The sequence below is a fragment of the Myodes glareolus genome, chromosome 9 (assembly GCF_982192425.1).
Source record: "Myodes glareolus chromosome 9, mMyoGla1.1, whole genome shotgun sequence".
In the NCBI taxonomy this organism is placed as follows: Eukaryota; Metazoa; Chordata; class Mammalia; order Rodentia; family Cricetidae; genus Myodes; species Myodes glareolus.
The window spans coordinates 2,131,337-2,154,640 of record NC_142034.1 but is presented as its reverse complement, the minus strand read 5'-3'; the positions used below and the strand labels follow the sequence as shown (position 1 = coordinate 2,154,640).

The 23,304-nt window shown below is 53.4% G+C and overlaps 1 protein-coding gene across 6 annotated transcripts in view; it reads left to right on the top strand.

Annotated features, from left to right (window-relative positions):
• Positions 1-23,304, top strand: part of Baiap2 (BAR/IMD domain containing adaptor protein 2) — a 74,168-nt gene that overhangs the window by 30,343 nt on the left and 20,521 nt on the right. For all 6 annotated transcript variants that reach the window (XM_048429274.3, XM_048429268.3, XM_085694267.2 and 3 more), the window contains exons 4-6: positions 17,661-17,722; positions 18,317-18,388; positions 18,844-18,981. In XM_048429274.3, the coding sequence (XP_048285231.1) occupies positions 17,661-17,722; positions 18,317-18,388; positions 18,844-18,981 (272 nt within the window). The remainder of the gene's footprint in view (positions 1-17,660; positions 17,723-18,316; positions 18,389-18,843; positions 18,982-23,304) is intronic.

Genomic DNA, 23,304 nt, shown 5'->3' with positions numbered 1-23,304 from the left:
ATTTCTTTTAAATCATTCATTGCTATTGGTGTCCATCTAGCTTCTTTAACTCCCTTTGAGCCTTTAGAAGTTGACCCTTTGTCAGAATAAATTACAGGGTATGTCATTAGAACCCTGGGTAAGCCAGTTCTATCAGCTGATGGTGGCATTGTATCCTGTCCTTGTGCCTTCTTACTCTGTTCACCAGCTCCAATAATTTCTTCAATCATTTCTAATCTTTTTATCATTGTCTCCCTTAAATCCTGAATCTCCTGACCTACCTGTGTTTCTAGGAATTTCACTAAGGTATCAGTTTTTTGGTTCCCATTCTGGAGGTACATTCTATCTGTTACCTTATCAAAACTTTGTGGTAACGTCTGAACGTCAAATTCAACAGCCTGAACCCTTTCAGGTAACTTCCTAGTACCCTTGGATATGGAGTCAATTTTGTCTATCATAGTATCCACTTGCTCAGATAATCCCTGATTTTCAATAATTTTAATCCTTTCAACTAGTTGTTCATTATTAGTCCGTAAAAATTGTATCTTTCTTAATGATAAAATATTGAAAAGAAAACTGAAACCTAGTAACAAGTAAATTAATGTATCCCCATAGTCATATAAACCTTGCATGACATAATCCAGTGTATTAAAGAAAACAGTAAAATTGGCGTTGGAAACAAAAACTGCCATATTACCTCTTGTCTAGTAGGCAGCACTGTTGCCAAGTCGCGACTAGAACCACTGCAAAGGTGATGGAAACGGGGTCCTGTTTCAGTGTCCGCCTTAGTATTTGTTAAAAACTAGGAAATATAAGTTGCTCAAGAAAGAAAATGTAATTAAATCAGTTCCATACAGGGAACCAGAAACCCAAAATCCAGGGGTAGAAAAGAGCAACCCGGAAGCCGCATATGCCTCCACGTGACCGAGTCATTCTGATTCACGCCACTAAAGCACCACACTTCCAAGGGAAATTTAAAAACAACTCAGAAAAGAGCAAACCAGGCAGGCAGAGACTGTCCCGAGCCTGTGGAGCTTGGGAGGCGTGGGGTTTAATTGAACTGTTGGCTCCACACACAGGGTACAGGCCGCAGCTGAGGGAGGGCTCGTGACTAGCCAAGCTGGTGGCAAGCAGTTGAGTGGGGGAGAAGGGGGGGGGTTCTACAACCAAACGTTGGGCGCCAGATGAAGGCGTAAGTCACAAACAATCCCACACCAGTTTGGAATTATGATTAATAGAATGGTTATTTATTCAAAGGGGAAAAAACTTACAGATTACCATCCCAGACAACAGCCCCTCTGCGTGAACAGGAAAGGAGTCTAGGAGCCAGAAGCCAGAGAGAGTGGAGGACAGCTGCTGCTTTTTTAAAGAGAGAGAGACCACGCCCCAATGGGCTGGTATCTCAGTGGCTATTGGCTGAAGGAGCGGAAGGAGCTCCCGCAACACAAGGGTGATACGCAGCCTCCTCCCCTACACACACACACACACACACACACACACACACACCAGTCTCCCCAGAGACTGCTGGACAATGAAGTCACTCTTTTTTCAGATGGTCCCCTAGAGCCACCTCTTTGTTCCTTTTTTTCCCTTTGGAGTAAGCGAGTGGCCTGGGCAGGGCCTGCCTTTGATCTCCATCTTTCTGTACTACAGACTCTGACCTCCCAGCCAGGGAAGGGCTGTAGACTGCAGACTCACGCAGGGACCATCCTCTCATCTCTACTTGGAGTGTTATTTTTCCCCTGCAGTGAGAAAGTCTGCAGCCTGTCAGAGCTCTGCTTTGATTCAGCAGGCTGCTTAGTCAGGGCTGGAGGGTAGCTCTGAGCTCCGCAGCCTCACAGCCCTTCTGAGGGCCTAGCCGGTAGCCACCCACTTGCTGGTCTGTGGTTGCCTCCCCTCTCTGGATCTCCTGCCTCTGTTTCTGTCAGAGATGCCCTGGTGCCAGAAACAACTCTTAGCAGGTGAGCCCCATGCTCCCCTGTTACTTGGATCCGTGTGTGTACTTGGTTGCCACTTCTGCTTTCTTGGGATTTTTTGGTACTGGGGCTGACCAGCAACTTGGGATGATGAGAGCATCCATCCAGGTCTGAGCTCCAAGCCATTCATGACTCTGTGGAGGTATGCACTGTTCCCTTGGCCAGGGAGCCCTGGATGGTGGCCTAGTGCTGGGCAGGTGCAACTGGAACCAGCAACTCTGCTGTGCATCCGTGGAGCTCCTGCAGAGGCTCCTGCTCCTTCGCCCGTGACTGAAATCTGGGATTTGCTAAGATGTGACAGCATCTACCCCTCTGATCCATAACCCTGCTGTCCAGCAGCTGAAGGGCTGGTGTGGAGGACACAGAGCAGGGCATAAGTGGCCGCATGCCTTCCTTTATTTCTGGGCCTTGGGTGCCCACCATGGCTGTGGCACTGGTGCTCTGTGTAGGTGGAAGGCATTGTGGAGCCTGTCTCACCAGGCTACACTGTCTGCCGTGCTTCCCCCCCACCCCCTCGTGCACTGTGCACCAGCCTGCTGGACAGCCGTCTGCAGCTCTCCATCCCAAGATGATCGGGGCCTAGAACTGGGCTGGATCTGGCACAGGGAGAAGACTGGTACACTGATGTTCATGGTGGGGTGCGCACACCAGAGCGAGTGGACATGTGCTCAGGTGTTTTGTACTTGACTCCCCCAGGGGAACAAGGCTTGGTAGCCTGCCCTTGGCATTCCACAGCCTTGTGGACTTGGAAAGGTGTAGTATCCGAAGCTAAGCAGTGAGCAAGGGACCCTCATGTCCCTCATGTGGTCAGGAGGTCTGTTTGAGGCAGTCTGTCCCCTGAACTGACTGTTCAACCCCTTGCCTGTCTCTGGAGGCTTCTTCTGTGCTTTGCTTTAAAGGGCTGCTTTGTACCTGCTGGGGCCTGCAGCAGGCTTGTTTGTGATCACGGGGACTTGTGTGCCTCAGCTGGGGCCCTCCTGGCTGCTGAGTCTCACAAGGCCCAGGAGGAACTAGCAGATGCTCTGTGCTGGCCACAGCCTCCAAGTAAGGATGCTCGAAGATAGGCAGCTCCACCCTGCCTCAGAGTGTGGTCCTGGCGTCTGTCATGGGTCTCTGAGCAAGTGTGACGCAGTCAAGTCCTGTCTGAAGTGTCCTGTCTTCTCAAGTGGTCCGAGACCGGCCTGAGGCTACAGCGTGGTTGCTTTCCCATATCAGGCTCACTCAGACTGTTGTACTGTGTGGCCCCGGGCATCCAGCTCTGGAATGTAGGGGGCTATAGACCTTTACCCCAAGAGGCCTTCCAGCTGTCCCCAGCGGCACATGTTGGCCTAGGTAGTTTTGAAGATGCCGGCTAGTTGGGCTGCAGTGCTTTTTGTGAGGTCTGACTGCATCCTGTTCCTCCTAGGTCAAGCGAAGCCCTCTCACATCTGGTCAGGGAGTTGAAGTATGTCTGCCTTCCATTTCAGAGAAGAGGCTGTGGTCCCAGCTTCTCCTTGGGGCACGTGACAGCAACTGGCTGTGTTACCAGTTGTCAGAACCTCACAGCACAGACTCCATCTTAGAGACTGCTGGAGGCCTTAATGAAACCCACTCCCTGGGAGCTGTGGCTCTCGTCCATCCCGGAGGAGCTTGACTCTTGAGTTCCTGTCTGGGCCAGCTGCCTGTCAAGGTTGGGGACAATCAAGGGATGAAGGGCTTGGCAGTGCCTGAGATAAGTGGGGCTCCCCTTCCCAGCTAAAGATGCTTTCTCTCAACTCGACAGTCAAAAATAAAGATTGCAGAGGTCCCTTAGACTCAAGCCAGGGTCCCATGGTTTTTTGTTGTTGTTGTTGTTGCTGTTTGGGGGTGGGGGGGAGTTGAGACAGGGTTTCTCTGTAGCTTTGAAGCCTGTCCTGGAACTAGCTCTTGTAGACCGGGCTGGTCTAGAATTCACAGAGATCTACCTGTCTCTGCCTCCCAAGTGCAGGACCCCATGTTTTACCTTGCCAAGTACACTGTGGAAGTTGCTGGGCAGTTGCTGGGCACCTAGACTCAGCTGAGGCTCCAGGGCTGCCAGCAGGGTAGGCTCAGGTGGCCAGGCCTCTTGTGTGGCAGCCCTGGCCACCCTGCTGAGAGATCAGCGGGGCCTCACCGAGGCTGTGGAGAGATTAATAGCAGTCTGAATTCGATTTGCTGAATCCTGGGCAGTGACTATGTGACAGCCAGGGGAGACGCAGCAGGTGTCCGTGTTCTCAGCTCCTGGGCTGCTGTGTGATGGGAATATCAATGAGGACAGCAGTGACAGAGCTGGTGGCTGCAGGGCCGCCTTTTGCCTGGTGGTTTCCGTCCTCACTGTTACAGAACAGCGGTGTCGCCTGGCTGCAGTAGGGTAGGCCTGGGGCTCTGCGAAGACAGTGGGGTCCCTTGCTGGCTCTGCTCCTGCTCTGAGAAGCTTGACTCTACCGGGGTCCCAGGGTTGCCCAGAGGTGGGGTTCACATTCCCTTCCAGCAGCCCAAAGGCCCCCAGGGACGCTCCCAAGCATAAGGCCAAACGCTAAGGACTGAGCTGCCCAAGAGCAGCAACAGCTCTGGGAGCCCCTTGGAGACTCAACAGATCTGTGGTCAGCCTTGTGCCCTGAAGTCAAAACCTGTTTATCACACCCGCCATTCTGCGCTGCAGCCCCGACTCCAGGGAGGGCTAATGAGGGAGAGCACCAGCTGCTCACTTCTCGGTCAGCAGTTGGCACAGGATGCTCTAAGCGTGGCCAGCAGTCTCTGTGGGCAGGCCTCTGCCCTTCCCTGGGTCTTCCAGAGCACTGGTTGTCAGGAGAATGGGCACATCGGGCACCTACATACAGACCACAGTAGCTGAGAGAATGGACTCAGGCTTCCCAAGACTCTGTGCTGAGAAGAGATGGGCCACTGGATGCAGTAAGAAACGTGGGCAGGTACAGAGAGGTCCAGGGGTCTTCTGGTAGCCCTAGGTGAAAAACTTGGTACAGGGTTCCTCAGGGCCAGTGACAGGACTGATCAAGAGTCCAGTCAGAGATGGGAGAGGTCTCTGACTCCTGTCAGAGTAGTCCTGTCCCCTAAAGAGCGGTTGTCACAGGGACTAGGTCATGGGCATCTTTGGCCTGTGTGCAGGAGGGATGTGAGGTGGCCTTAATCCAGGGGCCTCTGAGATCATAGGTTTCTGTGACGTAGTTTAAAGTAGTCTCAAAATAAAATAAAGCAATCAAACAAAAGGTCCACAAGGGGATGGAGGAGAAGCAGCCAGGTGTGGCTATGACCCCAGCACTGGGGGAGCTGAAGCAGGGTAATTATCAAGAGTTTGAGTCTAGCCAGAGTTCCATGAGATCCTGTGTCAAAATACTAAAGCCACTCCATGGTGGCACACACCTTTAACCCCAGCACTTGAGAGGCAGAAGCAGACAGATCTCAGTGAGTTTGAGACCAGCCTGGTCTACAAAGTGAGTTCCAGGACAGCCAAGGCTACACAGAGAAACCTTGTCTCGAAAGCAAACAAAACTAAAAAGAAAGAGGGCTGGAGAGATGGCTCAGCACTTAAGAGCACTTGCTGTTCTTGCAGAGGACCTGGGTTCAGTTCCTGACATCCACACAGTGACTTCCAACCATCTGGCGATGTTCATGTGTACCTATGCACACATGCAAACAACACACACACATATATACACATATAAAATATATATTATATACATACATACATATAGGCTATACATGCATATATGTATATAATAGATACAATAAATCTAAAATATTCATAATAAATATGCATAATAAATCTTAAAAATTTAACTAAAAGTAACTGGTCTAAACTTTTTAATAACTGAAGGCTTTTAATAACTCTGTGGGCTTTTGTTATGCTGCCCATGGTATATGTTGTACACGAGTTGTCGGAGAGGCATGATCCATGTGACAGCAGCCCTCAGGAAGGCCCGTCTGCCTTTTACTCTCTGTCCATCTGCTGGTCTCCACCCGGGAACTTCTGTCAGATCTGGAGCATAGTTGGATCCCAGGATGGATTGGGGGATGTTCAACAGAAGTTTCCAGTGTCTTCCATCTTGAGAGCACGTCTTTCTGCACAGCACACAAACGCTGTGCATCCTTCGGGCTGTTGAGCTTGTGTGAACGTGCGGGTGACCTGAGTGCCTGTCCCTGACTGGCTTTCTGCCCTGTGAAGGAAGGAACTTCCTCATGCCTTCCCAAGCCTGGCCGGTGTGTTTCTGGATACCACTGAGTGCATTTCTGTTCGCCAGCGCTGGGGTGCTTCCTCAGGACTCAGAGATGGTGCCACACATGCCTGACAAGCTGCATTGCTAATTAGGATCATTGGGAATACACTCGTTCCCTTGGATCAGCTGGTTCTAAGGGGTAAATTAGCCCAGAAAGAATGCAATACACTCTCTTCTAAGCTGTGGGCAGGAGCTTGTCCTCTCGTACTGAGGGTGTCAGACAACTTCCTGGCCTGGTGTCTATTTTCTTTACCAAAGGAGCTTGGTCACTGTGAATAGGAGTGGGAATGTGGCAACTGCCTTCTGTGGTCCTCATAGACAAGACAGACAGGACTGAGGACCAGCAGGTCTTGCTGAGATATTCTCTGGTGAACGGGGCAGAGAGGGGTCCTGATGCTGTTGGAGCTATGGTAGTCTCTGGCCACTCATCTACATGGAGGGGGAGCATCAGATCAAGTCCCACCATCTTTGTCTCTGTGCCACAGGGAGTCCTGTGCAATAGCCACATCAGAGAGTCAATAGCTGCTTTGTGTACCATGACTCAGAAGCATGTGGTCCATGGCCAACCAGGATGCACTGGAAATTCCCAGATGGGAGCAGTCCCCTGGATGACACTGGTCCAGGAATCTGAGCAGGCAAAATGCAAATAGTGGCCAGTGACTCGGGACAGTGGACACTGAATTGAAGCCTGGGCTTGGCCCTACCTCTCCCTGCTTTTCTCAAAGTCCGAGCACCCATAGCCCAGCTGTTGAGACAACATGGACATCCAGTTGACACTTTGGACTTGTTTTGTTTCAGAACAACATGCCTGTAAGCGCTGCTGTCTGCTGCCATCACCATGGCAACACAGCCATCGATTTTCTCTTGGTCACCCCCTGGCCACATTCCACTCTGGCCTTTCCATAGGTGGGAGAGGAGCTGTACTTCTGAGGAACTGGCGTCTAGAGAGTAGCTGAGGGAAGGCAGGATTGGTAACTGTCGGGGGGGTGGGGGGAGCTTGGCTGTCTCACCTCCTGTCCGCCCCTTTCCCGCCCAGCGGTTTCAACAGCACGGTGCCCTGGCAGCCCCCTCGGCTGTCTGTCTTCACCTAATGAGAGCTCTATATTCGGGGCCTCGTTCAGGCATATGTTAATTAGCTCTCGGAGGTGCCTTTCCACTCTGGAAGCCACCAGAATAATTGAACATTATGGATATTTGCTCCAGAAGGCTCTGGAAGGTGAGGTGTGCTTACAGTCAAGTTTGTGCAGCTGACCCTTGGCATAGAGCCCTTCTGCCACCACGGGAGGGGATGCCAGATCTGGCTCCTCCCCGAATGACGGGGGTGCCCAGCAGTCGGGCACTGTTGTGTCTGAGTACCCCTGATGACACTCCAAGCACAAGCGTCCTGCTGTCAGGCTCTCTACCTGGTTCTGGGGACTGGAGCTAACCTCCAGGAGGGCTGCGGCAGCTCGGGTCACCTGAAGGTTACAGACGCCCCCTCTCTGGGCCCTGCAAAGCTCCACCTGGGCTGCGGGCTACCAGGGCCGGTCTCCTGTCTGCCACCCTTGAGGGCTTTGCTGAGGATATGTGGAGCATTTCAGGCACTTCCCTGTCAAGGCGGGCCCGAGGGAAGCTGTCCCTCTTCCAGCACGATGCCCACTTGACGCTGTTACAGCTTCCAAGTCAAGCTGTGCTTGTCTTATCTCTCCTGGATAAGGTTGGGCTCCCAGGGCTTGTTAGCTGCTGGGTCCAGCCTCCTGAACCTGGAAGGATCTGACTGATTCGCCATGTTCTGCTGATCTGCCCTGACACTCCATTTTCCCATGCTTTGCTCCGGGGAGGGCCCGGGGCAGAGTCCTGATGGTATAAAGAAAACTTAGCTCTCCTTGATTCCACTGTCTACTGAGGCACCTCCGTGAGGTGCAGATAGAGTGCCTGGCCCAAGGTTCGCACTGAGCTCCATGACACGGGCAGTTCTCCCTAGCACTGAACTTTGACTGCGTGAGCGTGTCATGGGGTCTAGCTGAAATCCCTGTAACTTTGCCACCACACTCATCCCAGTGGGAGCATGTCAGAGGGCAGTACACAACCTCCTCCAAGAAGGGGGCACCGAGGCACCTGCTGTTTAGAGACCCCGGGGGCTCTTTTCTCTTTACTCTTTTTCTCATGCCTTGCCCACTCTGGCTGCTCTGAAGAGGGGCCGTTCAAGGACCAGCCCTCAGCAGGGGTGCTGCGGCTGTGGTATTGGAGGCAGGTGTCAGCAGGCTAAGCAGTTGCTTCACCAGCCCCTTCCCCGAATCAGGAGACCTGGCCCCAGTGGCTCTGGCAACAGGTGTAATATCCACTCATCCATTGCTTAACCACCTGCGGTCTGTCAGGGCCTGCAGCCCTTCCCTGTAGGCCCCACAGTAATTGAGGTCTGTTACTCAAACCACCCTCTTCTTCATGGGGACAGCTTTAGCCAGCAGGTGGGCAGTGGATCAAAGACCTTGCTGCTGGGGAAGGTGGTATGCTTGGGAGACCGTGGCCTCACAAGGACTATGTTGGGCCACCCTTTGTGTTTGATGTCTTCTCACACACCCTCTCATACCACGCCTGGGAGCTGGGGTGGAGACTGCCTCCCTGTGATCATCTGAGTTTCCTTCTAGAGACAAGTGCCTGGCTGATCTGCCTGGCTATTGGCCCAGGCTGATGGCACTAGTGAGTCCCGGACTTTGGTACTGCACATGGAGAGGGATGCATCTCTTGTCTGAGATGATGCATCCTGGCCTCCCACAGAATGTGCCCAGCCCTGCAGAGCAACAGTCCCATGATGTGCAGCCGCTCACACTGCATCCCGACCATTGCTTTACTGTAATTTCTTCATGGATCTGGGCTGCGTTGATAGCAAAGTTTGCTTTTTACATGTGTTCATTACATGTTCGTGCATTCACACGTGTGCTCCCCAGCGTTTGTGTGGAGGTCAGAGGACAACCTACAGGGGTTAATTTTCTTCTTCCACCATGTGGTCCTGGGATTAAACTTAAGTCATTGGGCTTAGTGGCAAGTGCTTTATACCCACAGAGCCATGTCACTGAGCGAATGTTTCCTTCTTAGCTCAAGTCTCTTTGAAAATGTCATCTTCTCTCCATGCAGGATCAGGAACCCCTCATCTGGGGCCTGGAGGGGCCTTGAGGGGGGGTGTCTGGTCTTCTCGCAATGCCCTGAGCCCGGGCTCATGTCTGCACTCCGTTCCCCACCTCCTTCACAGTCTCTTAGGTTTTCTCCTCCCTGCAGCATCTTGTCATCTGCACATTATAAGAACACTGTTGTTTCTGAAAGAGAAACGTAAGGCTGAATGTTTTGAATTTTTATTACATTCTTATTTTGTGTGCACATGAGTGTGCATGGTGTTGGGGGTGCTGTTGGAGAACAAATTGCCAGAGTATGTCTCCTTGTTCCGTACACCCCCAGGATCAGGCTTGATGGCAGCGCCTGTACCTGATGAGCTGTTTAGCTGGCCCAGGACTGAGTGTTTTAAGGCACAGTTGTTATGGAAAATACAATGTAGGGGATACTCTCGAGTATGAGAGGTGAGGGCTCTGGCATGCTGATCCTCACAGGCTTGCCTAGCGCAGAGCGCAGGTAAATGGAGTGCTGGCTTGCCCACAAGAGCAGCAGGGACAGCTGCTCCTCTGCTTCATGGGTTTAAAGGGGACTGGTGGTAACCTTACTGTCAAGGTAGAGGTGTCCTGGTGTGGCAAGAAGTCCTTGCTCCTAGGACATAAACTAGAATACTGAGTCTGCAAGTGGCTCAGAAAAATCGCATGCACGCGCTTAGCGTCAGGAGGAGCACTGAACAAATGGGCGAGCTGTAACACTTAGAGCGGTGGTGCAACCAGCGCTGTCCGCTCTACTGTCTCCGTGGCTTTCCCATAGACTCTAGAGGGTGGGGTGGGGACCGTGTGCCTGTCTTCCTCCCAGCCACAGAGCCATGGCATCACCACCATGTTGAGCTCTCTGGGAGCTCCTGTAGAACCAGCCTACCCAGGATTCACCCACAGCTGCAGCCAATGGTGTGGCTGAGTCCCCACTGCCAGCACTCAGAGTCTCAGGAGACTTCCTGGTGCTTGCCAAGTTCAAGTGGAAGGCAAGGTCTGCTCTGTTTAGAACTGGGAGGAGCAGCAAGGCAGGTCCCACTGCTGCTGCCTGAGGCCTCGTCAGCCACTGTCAGCCACAGGTGACATGCCCCGTGCCCCACCCCATCTCCTGTACCGCTCCCCAGAACCCATGCCCCACCCCATCTCCCATACCTCACTTCCCTCCCTTTCCCCCCGTTCTGTTCCAAGTCTCTGTGGCTGTCCTTCCCAGGCTTCTCTGAATGTATCACACAGGCCCTCTTACCTGTCAGTCCAGATGGTTTTAAGCACCTGAGTTTGGGTGGAGACGCCTGAGGTCTGCCTCTGCATAGGCTGCTCCCTCAAGTCTAATCTTTGCAGAGGTTCTGAAGACACCACCTCTGTCACCTGTTCATGTGTATTTGTCGTCCCCACAGTACCTGGCACCTCCAGGGCCCTTCCTCTGACTGGAGGCTTGCTCGTGGTCCCATGCCCTACACTGACTCTGCAGGCTGCCCCCTCCCCGACTCTCGCCTTAAGCCTTACTTGAGGTCTGAGGGCTCCCCTAGAGTCCATGTGCCCTTTAGCCCATTCCCTTCTTACGAACTCACTGGGCACCCAGTGGCTGCTTCTTGAGCGCCACCGCGTCCTCAGTTTCCCAGCTGCTAGCCAGCCTCGGGCTCCGTGTGTAGCTGTCAGAGCATCTCTGCTCTTCTCTGGGGTCTTGCATACTGCCCACATTGATCTTGAACTCCTGGTCTTAAATGCTCCTGTCTCCTCAGCTCCCCAGGACCAAACAGTCTGGGTATGTCACACTGGGTCTGTGTAATTTTGAAATCAGCCTGAAATTAGTTAGGAATAGAGTAGACAGGACCGAGTCCTAAACCTCAGAATTCCAACATTTGGCCATCGCAGTTCCTGCTGGGTGAGGGCAAGCCAAGATGAGTCCTGAGTGTTACCAGGAGCAAGCACCTAGTTTACCCTCTGGGAGGACATTGAGCCTCCAGGGAGAACTGTGTTCTTGCTATATCTTCAAAATAGTCTAGGAGTAGCCAGGGCAGGGACAAGGACAGGGTTCTTAGGGAAAATCCTGACCAATTCAAGCCCCTTGCCCACCTTGGCAGGTTCCACCTCTGTGTGGGGAAACCCTGAGTCTTCTAAAGCTCCTCCAGGTTTCCAGATGGCCATTGTCCTGCAGAGGTGTCATCGTGGAGAAGTGAGACCCCATAATCTGCCCACACATTAAGTTCTGGCTGCCGGTACCCTTCCTGGCTGTATAGCTGAGAGGGCCTCAGAAACATGTATCATGCCTGGCACACTTCCTAGCACTCCTTCCTAGGAGGCAGAAGCAGGTGGATCTCTGAGTTCAAGGCCAGCCTGGTCAACATGGACAGATCTTCATCGTGAGACCATGTCTCACAACAATGACAAAAGAATGTATCTCATAGGCCGGGCGGTGGTGGCGCACGCCTTTAATCCCAGCACTTGGGAGGCAGAGGCAGGCGGATCTTTGTGAGTTCAAAGCCAGCCTGGTCTACAAGAGCTAGTTCCAGGACAGGCTCCAAAGCCACAGAGAAACTCTGTCTCAAAAAAAAAAAAAAAAAAGAATGTATCTCATAGGCACTGGAGAGCTCACTAAGAGGTTAAGGACACTGGCTGCCCTTCAAAAGCCCGTGCATGGCCACTCACAACCATCTGTAACTCCAGTTCAGTATATTCAACTGCCAGTTCTGGCCTCCATGGCACCAGGCACACCTGTGGTGCACAGATATCTGCATATCTCAAAACGTGTGCACACACATTGTTTAAAAACGGGCAGCAGGAAGACTGATCACGTGAGGTCATACTTAGGGCTGTCATGACCCTGCAGACCTTCCGTGACACCTGCACTGGGTGTGAACAATTGAGCTGGATAGTTTTGTGTTAATTTGACCCAAGCTGTAGTCATCTCGGAGGAGAGAAACCTCTATTGAGAAAATGCCTCCATAGGATTATGCTGTAGGCAAACCTTGGAGCATTTTCTCAATTAGCGATCGATGAGGGAAGGTCTAGCCCATTGTGGGTGGTGGCAGCCCTGGGCTGGTGGTCCTGGGTTCTGTAAGAAAGCAGGCTGACCAAGCCAGGAAGAGCAAACCAGTAAGCAGCACCCTCCGTGGTCTCTACATCAACTCCCACATCCAGGTCCCTCCCCTTTTAGAGTCCTGTCCTGAGTTCCTTTCATGATGAACTCAGGGTGGGACTTCTTCGATGATGTGGAAGTGTAAACCAAACACACCCACAGTCGCTTTTGGCCACGTTTGATCACAGCGGTGGTGATTGGCACCAAGAGCGGGGATCAGGAAGAGCTCTTACAGAGTGACTCATATACAGGGATCTGTAGAGAGAGAGATGAAGGAGATTGATTAGAATGGCTTACAGGCTGTGGTCCAGTTAGTCCAACAATGGCTACCTACCACTGGAAGGCCCTAGAACCCCAACTGGATGTCTGTCTCCGCTGGTCTTCAGTGTGCACCAGAATCCCGAAGAAGTGGACACTAATGTCAGTGAAAGGGTGGACTTGACAGTGAGTGCAAGCAGTCAGGCAGCCTAGATACATGTTCTTTCCACCTAAAGAATGTTAAGTCTCCTAGGTGTGATTGCATGCACCTCTGATCCCAGTATTCAGGAGGCAGAGGCAGGAGAATCAGGATTTCAAGGCTCTCTAAGGCTGTATAGTGAATTTGCTCCTGAGACCAGCCTGAATGAAATACGTGAAATTTTATCTCAGAAACAAAACAAAAACAAAACAAAACAAACAACAACCAAAAGGAAAGGAAAAGGACGGGTTTTCTGGCCTCTGCTGTAGCACAGGTGGACATTGTAGCTGTCCCTAAATCCGTGTCCCCACTCACAACCCCAAGAAGGGGGACATTTCCACGTGGACCAGATTGCACACTAACCATTGCACACTTCCATTGTGAAGCCAGGTTACTAATAGTACCAAAAATCTTTAAAACTGAGGCATTGGGGTGACATGCAGGGTGACTCAGATGACTGACCTTTTAGCTACTTGACTCATACTGTACATTGGCAGAAGTTGAGGAGGGTGTGGTCTCCTGCTATGGCTACCTGTGTTTTTCAACTTTATCCCAAATGTGTTGTCTCTGAAACCCATATGTGCTTTTGGGAGTCTTACCTCCTAAGTTCCCCAATACTTGGGGTCCTGGAACCCTCCTGTCCCCAGCTGTCCTAGCCCCAATGTCACCCTCTTCGGTTACTGCTCCCTCCTTTGATGCGCAAAGGCTGACTCATTACCCTGGCATGCCAGGGGCTTCCGTCTCTCTAGAATCTGCCATGCCAGGCCCCTGGGATGGGCCACCTGCTGCCACTCACCCCTACTGATACTCCACTCCCTGGAGAGGTTCATCAGGTGGCAACTGTAAAGATTTACTTCCCTCATTCACTGTTTGCTCTGGCACATTGGGCCTCGTTTCCCAATCTGATCCGGTTTTTCAAGTTTGGGGCCCACCAGTGTTGTGGCCCTGGCACTCTAGGTCCCCAGGAGATGGGTGGATTCCGCCCTGGCTGAGGCTAGAAAGCCTCTTCCCGTGGCTGGAGAGGTGGCTCAGTGGTCAAGAGTCCTTCTTTTACAGAGGACTCAAATTTGGTTTTGAGCACCCACATCAGCAGCTCACAGCTGCCTGTAACCCTAGCCTCAGGGATCTGATGCCCTCATCTGGTCTCCACTCATGTGCACATACCCCCAACATCATTACAGATAATAAAGCATCTTCTTTTAAAAGAAAGCAAGCCTCTTCCTTATAGCACAGCACACCTGGAAGGATCTTCCTGGAAAAGGAGAGGGTGGGAGATCTTAGAGCCCACAACGAGGGCCCAGCCCCTGCTTCTCTGTCCCTCCTGGCCTGCAGTCCTTCAGACGCAAGACGTGTACAAGGGCCAACGAACAAAACTTCTAGTGGCCTCTGGCAGAATCGCAGACTCCCCCTCTGCAGTGGGGTGCTCGGGGTGCCTAGTTGTGCCTCCCGCATGCTGTGCTCGTGGTACTCCAGGGGTTAAGTGCTCAGGCCCCACTACACGTGGCTTCCTGCAGCTGCCTGTAAAATGCAGTTTAAAATTGCACCATGTGGGCTGATTTTGCACGGCGCCAGCTTGCAGCTCTCTCTCTCTCTCTCTCTCTCTCTCGTGCACACGCACACACATGCACACGTGTACCTTGTTCTGTGCCTTTGCCTAGGTGGGCCCCTGCATATATACCCACCATATGTGGGGGTGGGGACAGGCTACCCAGCTGGGGCTCTGGACTGAGGGTTCTAGTGGATCAGGACACTGCTCTGTGTCTGAGTGTTGACACATCCCAGATGGAGCGGTAACTGCTGTCTTGTTGGGCCTGACACCCATAAGTAGAACAAAATCCTATAAGACACTTCACACACCATGGGTATCAGGAGTCCCCTTTAAGGATCTGCTATTTGATCGCACCGCTTTCCGAGGTTCCTGGACTGGAGTGCACTGTTTTATGGGCAGAGGAGAGCTTTCTGTTTGGTCTTGACATTGACTTGTAATTCTGGCCCTAAAGAATGAGGCCAGAGTAAAGAGCAACAGCCTATAAGGAGATCTCTAGCTACGCGCTTGGTCGCCACTGCCCCGTTCCTCCTCTTGTAGACCTCACAGCCCTTCTGAGGGGCTGGTCACACAGGCCAAAGGAAGTGTGGGTGGGTGTAATCCACAGTGAGAGAGTAGGGCCAGTGCTGCCAGGGTCTCCAGTGGGTTCCCCTGCCAGGCCAGACCTCGTGCCCATCATGGCACCTGCTTTCCCCCTGGGTGTAGTTATAGCCCATTCCCAGGTGTCTGGGATGTTAGGAGCCAGGAGGAGATAGACCAGAGACCCTCTGAGTCATGGGAACATGATCAAGCAAAGCCCAGAGTACTTCTCTGGTCCCTCCTTGTCTCGGGGGCAGCAGGTTTCCATCCTATGGAACTTAGAGATGCAGAAAAACACGGAGGACCCTAGGACTTGCTACTCGGGGGCTTGTATTTTTTGCTTGCACACTGGTGGCTTCTGGTCTGAGTGTAGAAAGCTCTGATCTGTGGCTTTGGGTTTCCCACGAGTCCTGTTCTGAGCATGTGGGACACTGCCCTGATGTCCCACTGAACGATCGACATGCCTGCGCACGTGTGCTGGTGGCAACCAAGGCCGCGTCCCCATGGGGACCCTGCCCGTTCCATCCGTTTATCTCAGCAGCGATAAGGGACCCGGCTCCTTCACAATAAATTCTGCCCCATGTGGTCCCCAGTCCCTTCAGGCACAACAGAGTACAGGTCCAGAGTGGGCTAGGAATAGGACTTCCACCCTCTTTAGAGGGGTCTGGCAGACCTGGGGCTACTATCCCTGACCCTCGGTGTATAAGTTGCCACTGACTTTGTGACCACAGCTTCCTATTGTCCATACACAGTTATGGCAGGGATGCAGTTTCTGGGGTGGTCATTGTCCCCTTGCCATATAGTGTTAGGCTTCATGCAGGTCTGTGGTCGTACACTCCGCGTGGGGGCGGGCAGACGCCTGTGCTGATTTTTACCCCTAGCATCTGCGGGTGCGTCTACCCAGGTGACTCAGGCGGTTTGCCCACAGCCCCAGCCAGCTGTTGTGTGTGCCCTTTGACCACAAAGGATGACCTGCAGGGCAGTGGTCAGCAAACAGTGTGGGGCTGGTATGGTGAGTCGTAGATCTGGCCACTGCCCACCCTGCTGACCTGGAGAGTCCTTCTGACGGCGGCCATTGGCTGACGTGGCCTCACACGCGATGCTAACTGGTGTAGGAAATCTGTGCGATGCCCCATCTTCAGTCAGTGCTCGGTGTCCCTGTCACTGGAATTAAAACAACAGTTCACGGGCCTAAGAGGGTTCCCCAAGAATCTGGCCTCCCCAAACCCACATGAACCCCCCCCAGGGGAAACTGATGTCCTAGAGGAAGGTACCCTCCAGACAGGACTTCTGGTTTCCAGTTGGCGACAGTGGATGGCAGAGAGGGACTCCTGGGGAGAAATGTCTTAGCTTAGCAGCGTACACTCCAGCCTCCAGGCACAGACACGGCCCCCTTCTCTGTTTCTGTCCATAGCACCCAGCCAGGGTCCCGGACTCCCCACCAGTTATCAGCTAGTTGCCAAGCGGGCAAGTGGAACTAGACTGCTGGGTTTCTCTGCCCTGCAGGCGAGATGGCCCGGGGCAGAGAGGACAGGCAGCCTTGTTGGTCTTAGTTAGTGGCGTTGTGTGCCTGACCCATTCGTTACATGTCTCCTGTGGCCAGCTGAGCATGATTGGGGTCTCAGGCCCCTGGAAAAAGAAAGGGAGCGGGAAACTTGTGCTCAGTTGACACCGGGAGGTACATGACGGTCAAGGGCTCCTAACCACGACCCTTCCAGCTGCCTGCCTGGCCTGAGCCTCATCCCTAGGTGTGGAGTGGGAGGCAGGTGCAGGGATCTGATTTGGTCGTTGTTGGGCTAACAGGAGAGTATGAGCTTGGTGCTCAAGGCTCTTCCTGTCTACTTCCTTTCTGTCGTGTGTTGGCAGCTTAGTGTCGGCTCTGTGGGCTGCCGGGGGCTCAGCTCAGCCCAACGCTGGGCAAACAGACACTAGTGTGCCCCAGGCAAGTGATGTCCCAGCTGGAAAGGCCCAGCATGGTGTTGACTGCCGGACCCCTGAACCTCTGTTGTCTCAGTCTACCCTTCACGTGTAGGCCAAGCCACATCAGTTCCCTGAAGCGTTGGTGTCCTGGGGAAATGTTTACGGAGCCGTAGCCATGCCCAGTGCTCTGTGGCACGTGAGCCTAGGCTCCTGCTAAGCTGGTCCACAGCACCAGTCCCCCTGCCTGTTCCTGGCCCACCAGCTAGGCTGACACCATGGGTAAAAAAGACACATTCTACCAGGGCAAGTGGCTCCGAGACCACTTTGTCCTCCTGGGACTAGTACCAGCTGAGGACCCAGCGCCCAGAATGCCTTTCTCGTGGAAACTGGCAGCGAGGCCTTGGATCAGAGAGGGTGGTTTCCTGTGCCTTGCGCAGGAGGTGTCTGCTCTGGTGTGTGGCTCATTATACCACTGGCTGGTGTGAGGTCTGTGTCGGTGCCATTTGTGCTGCACGTGGGTAAAAGCCTGTCTGCACAGGGCCTCCCGCCTCATGTCCCTGCCCTACACCTGAGCTCCCCACAAGGATGCCAGGCACGCTAACTCAGACTCTAACCCCTCATCATTTTAGACTCTTCTGTTTCTTCTTCCCCTCCCACCGGACTTTCTTTCCCAGAAGCTCCTCTGTCTAGAGTCATGGACCTGCTGTGGTGTCCAGTGTCTAGTCCTGCTGTAGGCTCAGTGATTGGAAATATCTAACCCACTTTCTTCCCTCCAGGGGACGTCCTCTTCCAGATGGCCGAAGTCCACCGGCAGATCCAGAACCAGCTCGAAGAGATGGTGAGTGTGTCCTCTGGGACCTTGGGTTCAAGTAGCAGACATAGGTGAGCAGGGAATTTGGGTGTCAGCTGAAGAGGACCGGCTATGTGCTGTACCAGTGTGTCTATCGGGACTTCCGTAGCCATGCGGTCAACACTCAGAGACAGGAACACAGGTCACACGAGTTACAGTGATCTGCCAGGAAGATGACTGCGTCTCAGGTTCCCGGGAAAAGAAAGGAAACCAGAGCCTCATGCTCGGTTGGCCACAGGGACCTGTGATAGGTCAGCTGTGGAAGGGTCACTACTGCCTTGATGATAGCCCTAGCCAAGTCCCCAATCTTGCTACTCATGGGTGGCAAAGTCAAAGCTTTCTCTCAATTCAGGTTCAGTTCCTTCAGCCCTTACCTGAACGATCCATCAGAAGGAGGGTGGTGGAAATGGGGTGTCCAGGCTTGAAGGACTCCTGTCCCATCCTCACCCTTAGGAGCCTCCTGGCTCCTTGGGGCCTGCATAGGGCTCTCCTTCCCTGGTACCGTGTCCAGGCTGGCTCTGTTACCGTTGCCTGCAACACGTTTCACAGCTGCCTAACAGTGCGTTTCCTCCCTGCCTCCAGCTGAAGTCTTTCCACAATGAGCTGCTCACACAGCTGGAACAGAAGGTAGAGCTGGACTCCAGGTACCTGAGTGTAAGTACGGCCTGCCCCTGCCTCTGCCTGGAGATCTGTCTCCTAGATGGACTCCCACCCTAGTGGCCTAGAGAAGAGCTGTGTGCAACTCCCCTGCCTCTCAGCCATTCGTCATAAGCCTGTGACTTGACTTGTGCCGTAGGACCCACTGAGCGCCTTGTCTGTGCCTCACTGTCGTTGTCCCTCAGCCCAGGCTGCTGCAGTTCCCACCTCCTATGTTTATGGCCTTACACCTACTGTTAGGGCCAGGGAATGAGGACAGGCTGCTTCCAGGTCTGATTTTGGTCTTAGAGGTTAGGGATCTGCCAGAGGAAGACAAGGAGGAGGCCTGCAGCTGTGACCCGTGCCTCTGGCCCCGGAACCTGCTGCGGCTAGGGAGCGGGGAGGACTGAGGAGGGGGCATGGAGCTGTCGGCAGAACTCACAGGCGTCCATAATTGTGTCGTGGCTCCCCAGGCTGCACTGAAGAAATACCAGACGGAACAGAGGAGCAAAGGTGACGCCCTGGACAAGTGTCAGGCCGAGCTGAAGAAGCTCCGCAAGAAGAGCCAAGGGAGCAAGAACCCCCAGAAGTACTCGGACAAGGAGCTGCAGGTAGGGTGGTGGCTGCCTGCAGCAGCTGTGCCCCTTTCTTGGCAAGGAAGAGCTTTCCCATCTGCCCATGAACTTACTAGGTGTCTGTCGAGGGAGGGGGAAGCGCCCAGGTGTGGCAAGGCAGGGCTGGATTTCTGGAGTGACAGCCTAAGTCCTTGAGCCGGAGGGGTGGTTAACTTGGCAAAGATGCTGGGAAGGTTCTCAGCTACCATGCAGAGGCTCAGGCTAACCCTCCCCTTGATCTTCTGGATTCCTGCCCAGGAGCCAGACCCCAGACTGCTTTTCTAACCGATCTATGATCAACCACTCCAGGCTGGTCAGTCAAGGTCATCTGAGGCAGATGGCCCTGGAGGCTTCCAAGGGCCGGATTCACAGCCATTTTCTCTGCTGCTCCACCAGCGCTGCAGGTGCGGCATGCTGCTCAAGTGTAGGATATTGTGACCAGACTGACACTTACGTCAGAATCTAGGACGGTGTCCTGAGACTGAGCCGGCCGAGAAACCCCTCACCTACTCTTGCAGGCCTGGCTGCACAGATAAAAAGGTGTACCGCAGGACACCCAGTGTTTGTAGAGGAGCACAGGGCCCGGAGGGAACAAGGTGTGCTCCAAGGCCTGGGGTCCCCAGTCTTACCTGTAGCATCAGACAGCACCCACCACCCAGGTGCCTTCCTGCCCAAGACATGTGATGTTCCTCTTGCGCCCGTAGTGCCCCTGGCATCTCCCCTGGGCCCGGGGAGTGGGGAGGGCTGAGGATGCCAAGCTGCCCTGCCTTGATCACGGTGTTGCTAAAAACGTCAGCAGCTCCGAGGTGCCCTAGGAGAGCTGTCTCTAAGTACGCGCATGCCTGATGGGGGAGTTCACAGGCCCATGGGGACCCTGCCCTGAGTCCATCTGTCCTAAACAAGAGAGCAGGCCTGGATGGCACTCCTCATGGGAAGGGGTTGCCATAGCAGGAAGCTTACGGTCCCTGCAACCTGCCGCTGCTATCTTACATGCAACAGGATGCCTTCGCGCACATTTTCCTGAGTCCCAGGTCTTTGTTTTGATTATCTGTATACATGTTTGTGTGCATGAAGGTTCATGTGTATACAGGCACACATTCATATATGTGTACATGTATCTGCAGAGGCCAGAGGACAGCCTTAGGTCATTCCTCCTTAAACTCTTTCCGCCTTCTTTCTGAGAGTCTGGCTGACTTGAAGCTTGTCAAGTAGGTTAGGCTGACTGACCAGCGAACCCAGGATTCCACCTGTCTCTCCTCCCCAGTGCTGGGATTATAAGTATAGACCTAGGTTTATTTGTGTGTTTTTTAATGTGGGTTCTGGGACCCACACTCAGGTCTTCATACTTGCAGGGCAAACACTTTATCAACCTAGTACTGCTACCAGCTGTGTTTTGTTTGTTTGTTTGTTTGTTTGTTTTTCAAGACAGGGTTTCTTTGTGTAGCCCTGGCTGTCCTGGAACTCACTCTGTAGACCAGGCTAGCCTCAAACAGCGATCCGTCTGCCTCTGCCTCCCGAGTGCTGGGATAAAGGGATGCACCACTACCACCCAGCTTACATTAGTATTTTTAATGACCATCTGTGACCCGTGGCTGCCTCCAAGGACATGTTCAGGCTGAGGCTGTCACACAGGGTCCGCTGTGAGCCTTCTTGGGTTGTTTGTGGACAGCTCAGGTGAGCTGCAGGATTAAAGAACAGATGTACATTCATCAGTGTCCAGCTGCTGGTGCCTTTTGTCAGTTACTCTCAGATGGCCAGCAGACATCACCCTGCTGCCTGAGAGGGGAGCGGGCTCTTCAGTGCTGGTGTGGGCTGTGCAGGTGTGGGCCGTGCTCCTCTGTGCAGGCATGGGCCATACAGGAGGGCATTTCATGTGTGAGCACACAACCTAGAGGGAACCTTCAAGGCACCAGGTTAGCAGCAGCCTGGTGATGGGGACCGGCTCATCTTGTTTTTCCCCTGGTGACAGCCTTATTTAGACACTATAGAATACATGTAAAACCTACAGTACAACGGGCTTTAGTAGATCGGTAGAACTGTGCAACCGCCGCACTAATCTGCAGCAGTTTACCAACCTAAAAAGAAGCCGTAACCAGCAGCATTCACCCCCATCTGCCCCCACCCCCACCCATCACCTACTCTCCCCACTCGAGAACACCTACCTGCTTTCTGTCTCTGTGGATCTCCATGTTCTAGACATCGACTGCGACTGAGTCACACCGTGTGACTTTGAGTCTGGCTTCTTGCACCGAGCTTGTTTTCAAGGTCTGTCCATGTTGAGCACGAATCCGCCAGTCTCTCCTCGCCAAGTCAGTATTCTCCTGTCCACGGCTGAGTGGCCTGCCTGACAAGGATGGCCGATTCCTTTTCTTCTCAGCCCCAGGCCTCTCCTTTATTAGCCCACGCTAGGGTGAAATCACTGTGAGTTTCCATCTAAGGCTGTGGTGTGACTGGGACCCTGCTGAGGGCAGGCCAGGTGTGAAGGCCAGAGCTGCAGGCTCCGTTTCCATCTTATTCAGGTGTGGCTCAGAGGGCTCATCTCCCCCCTATCTCTCTTGATTTCCTTCTCTTTCTCTCAGGCCTGCCCCCTCCCCACCCCCCTAATGTCAACCATCTCAAGAAAAACTCAGTCCAGACTCTGCTGTTGGTCACAGAGCCAGAGGCAGAGTTTCTTCCCCTCAGCTGCCTGTGGTTGTGGCTCTGCTGTACGGCACCGGCAAGGCCTTGTCTCACAAATAGAAATGCCTGCTGCCTACTGTATACTCCAGCCCTTCAGGGGCTGCCCAGGACTTTCTGGGTGCCTGCTTCCCATGGGGCTGTAGTGGCCACCTCCCCAGTGAGCCCTGGTTTGTACTGACAGAGGCTAGGTGTGGAAGACACTTGGATATCTTGCCCTGCTTCAGCTCTTATGGGCTTCGTGGTTTTGAGCAAGGTGAGGTCTTTTGCTTCCTAGCCCCTGAGTCACACCACACGACTTTGTGCCTGACCTTCTGCACGGCTTTCCAGGCCTCCATGGTTTCCATACTGCTGCTCATGAGTTCATCGCTCCTTTACACACACGTGAATCACGGCTCCTGCTACCTGGGAGGATGCTGTAGGTACCCAGCATGCTTCCCTAGAACTGCAGCTGCCATGGGAGGTCATCCCAACTGTATGAACGTGTCTCCTGGTAAATGTGTGTAACCCCAGACTCAGATGCTTGCCCCTCAGGCTCCCACGTCTGAGTATGCCAGCTAGGTCAGAGCAGAGGCTGGTGCCCTGGGGAAGGACAGTGACCTCCTGCCTAACCTCGGTTGCCTGAGACGGTGAGAGAGCATGGCTCTGGGCTTCAGGTGACCGGAAGGGTGGCCTCCCAGTGAGTCCACTGCAAGCAGGTGCTGTGGCCGTGACAGCACCCTGGGCTTGGGTGCCTCCTGGCTTTCTCTCTTGAAGGTGTCTCACGCCAACTTCTTTCTAGTTTCAGCCTTATCCAAGACCCCCTTTGGGCTGTCCCTGAGCATGGTTGCATAGTGTTCTGCCAGGCCCTTCTCTGCCCAAGTCCCAGGGCTCTTACTCGGCTGCCTCTTGGCTCCAGTGTGCACGCCCTGTATTTCTCTGGACCCTCAAGTGGATAGCCCGTACTTACCCGGCTGTGTCGGTTTGGATTTACTTGAATTGTTGCTGTTGTTGGCAGGCTGTGGGTCGGGGGGGGGGGTATTAGAGATTGAACCCAGGGCCTTATATATGCTAGACAAGCGCTCTGCCTCTAAGCCATATCTGTCTATACACCTGGATCTATAGAGAAGTTGGTTTATTTTGGGGGGGCAGGGGGGGCTTGCCTAACTCGCCTACCCTTCAACTCACTCCGTAACTCAGGTCTATGAGCTTGAATTTGTCTGCCTCATCCAGCTGTGTGCGGGCCTGTGATACCACCAGCGCTGACTGTTTTCCTGGGATTAGCAAGAGACAGTGTTCCTGATGCCCAAACAGACAGGCAGAGATGTTCTTGGCGTCTCTCACCTTATACCTTTGAGGGTAGAGAGTTCTTCTGAGTGAAGGTACACTGACTACTGTATTGAAGTATCCTGTCAGCCTTGCTACAGCCAATCAGGGGTCCCATCTGACCTATGCATAGGGCATGGCTGCTGGCAGCTAAGCAGGAACCCAAGGCTCTTCAGCATGGCAGCATCTTCAAGGATCTTCCTTCAAGGGAAGGAAATATTTGAGCATGTGATCTTGAGCTGAGCTGAACCCCACTCCTCTGCAAGGTCTAGACCCTCCGCAGTGGCCCTATCCCTGCTCAGGCCCCATCACTCCAGGTTGGCCTCATAAGGGTTGTTG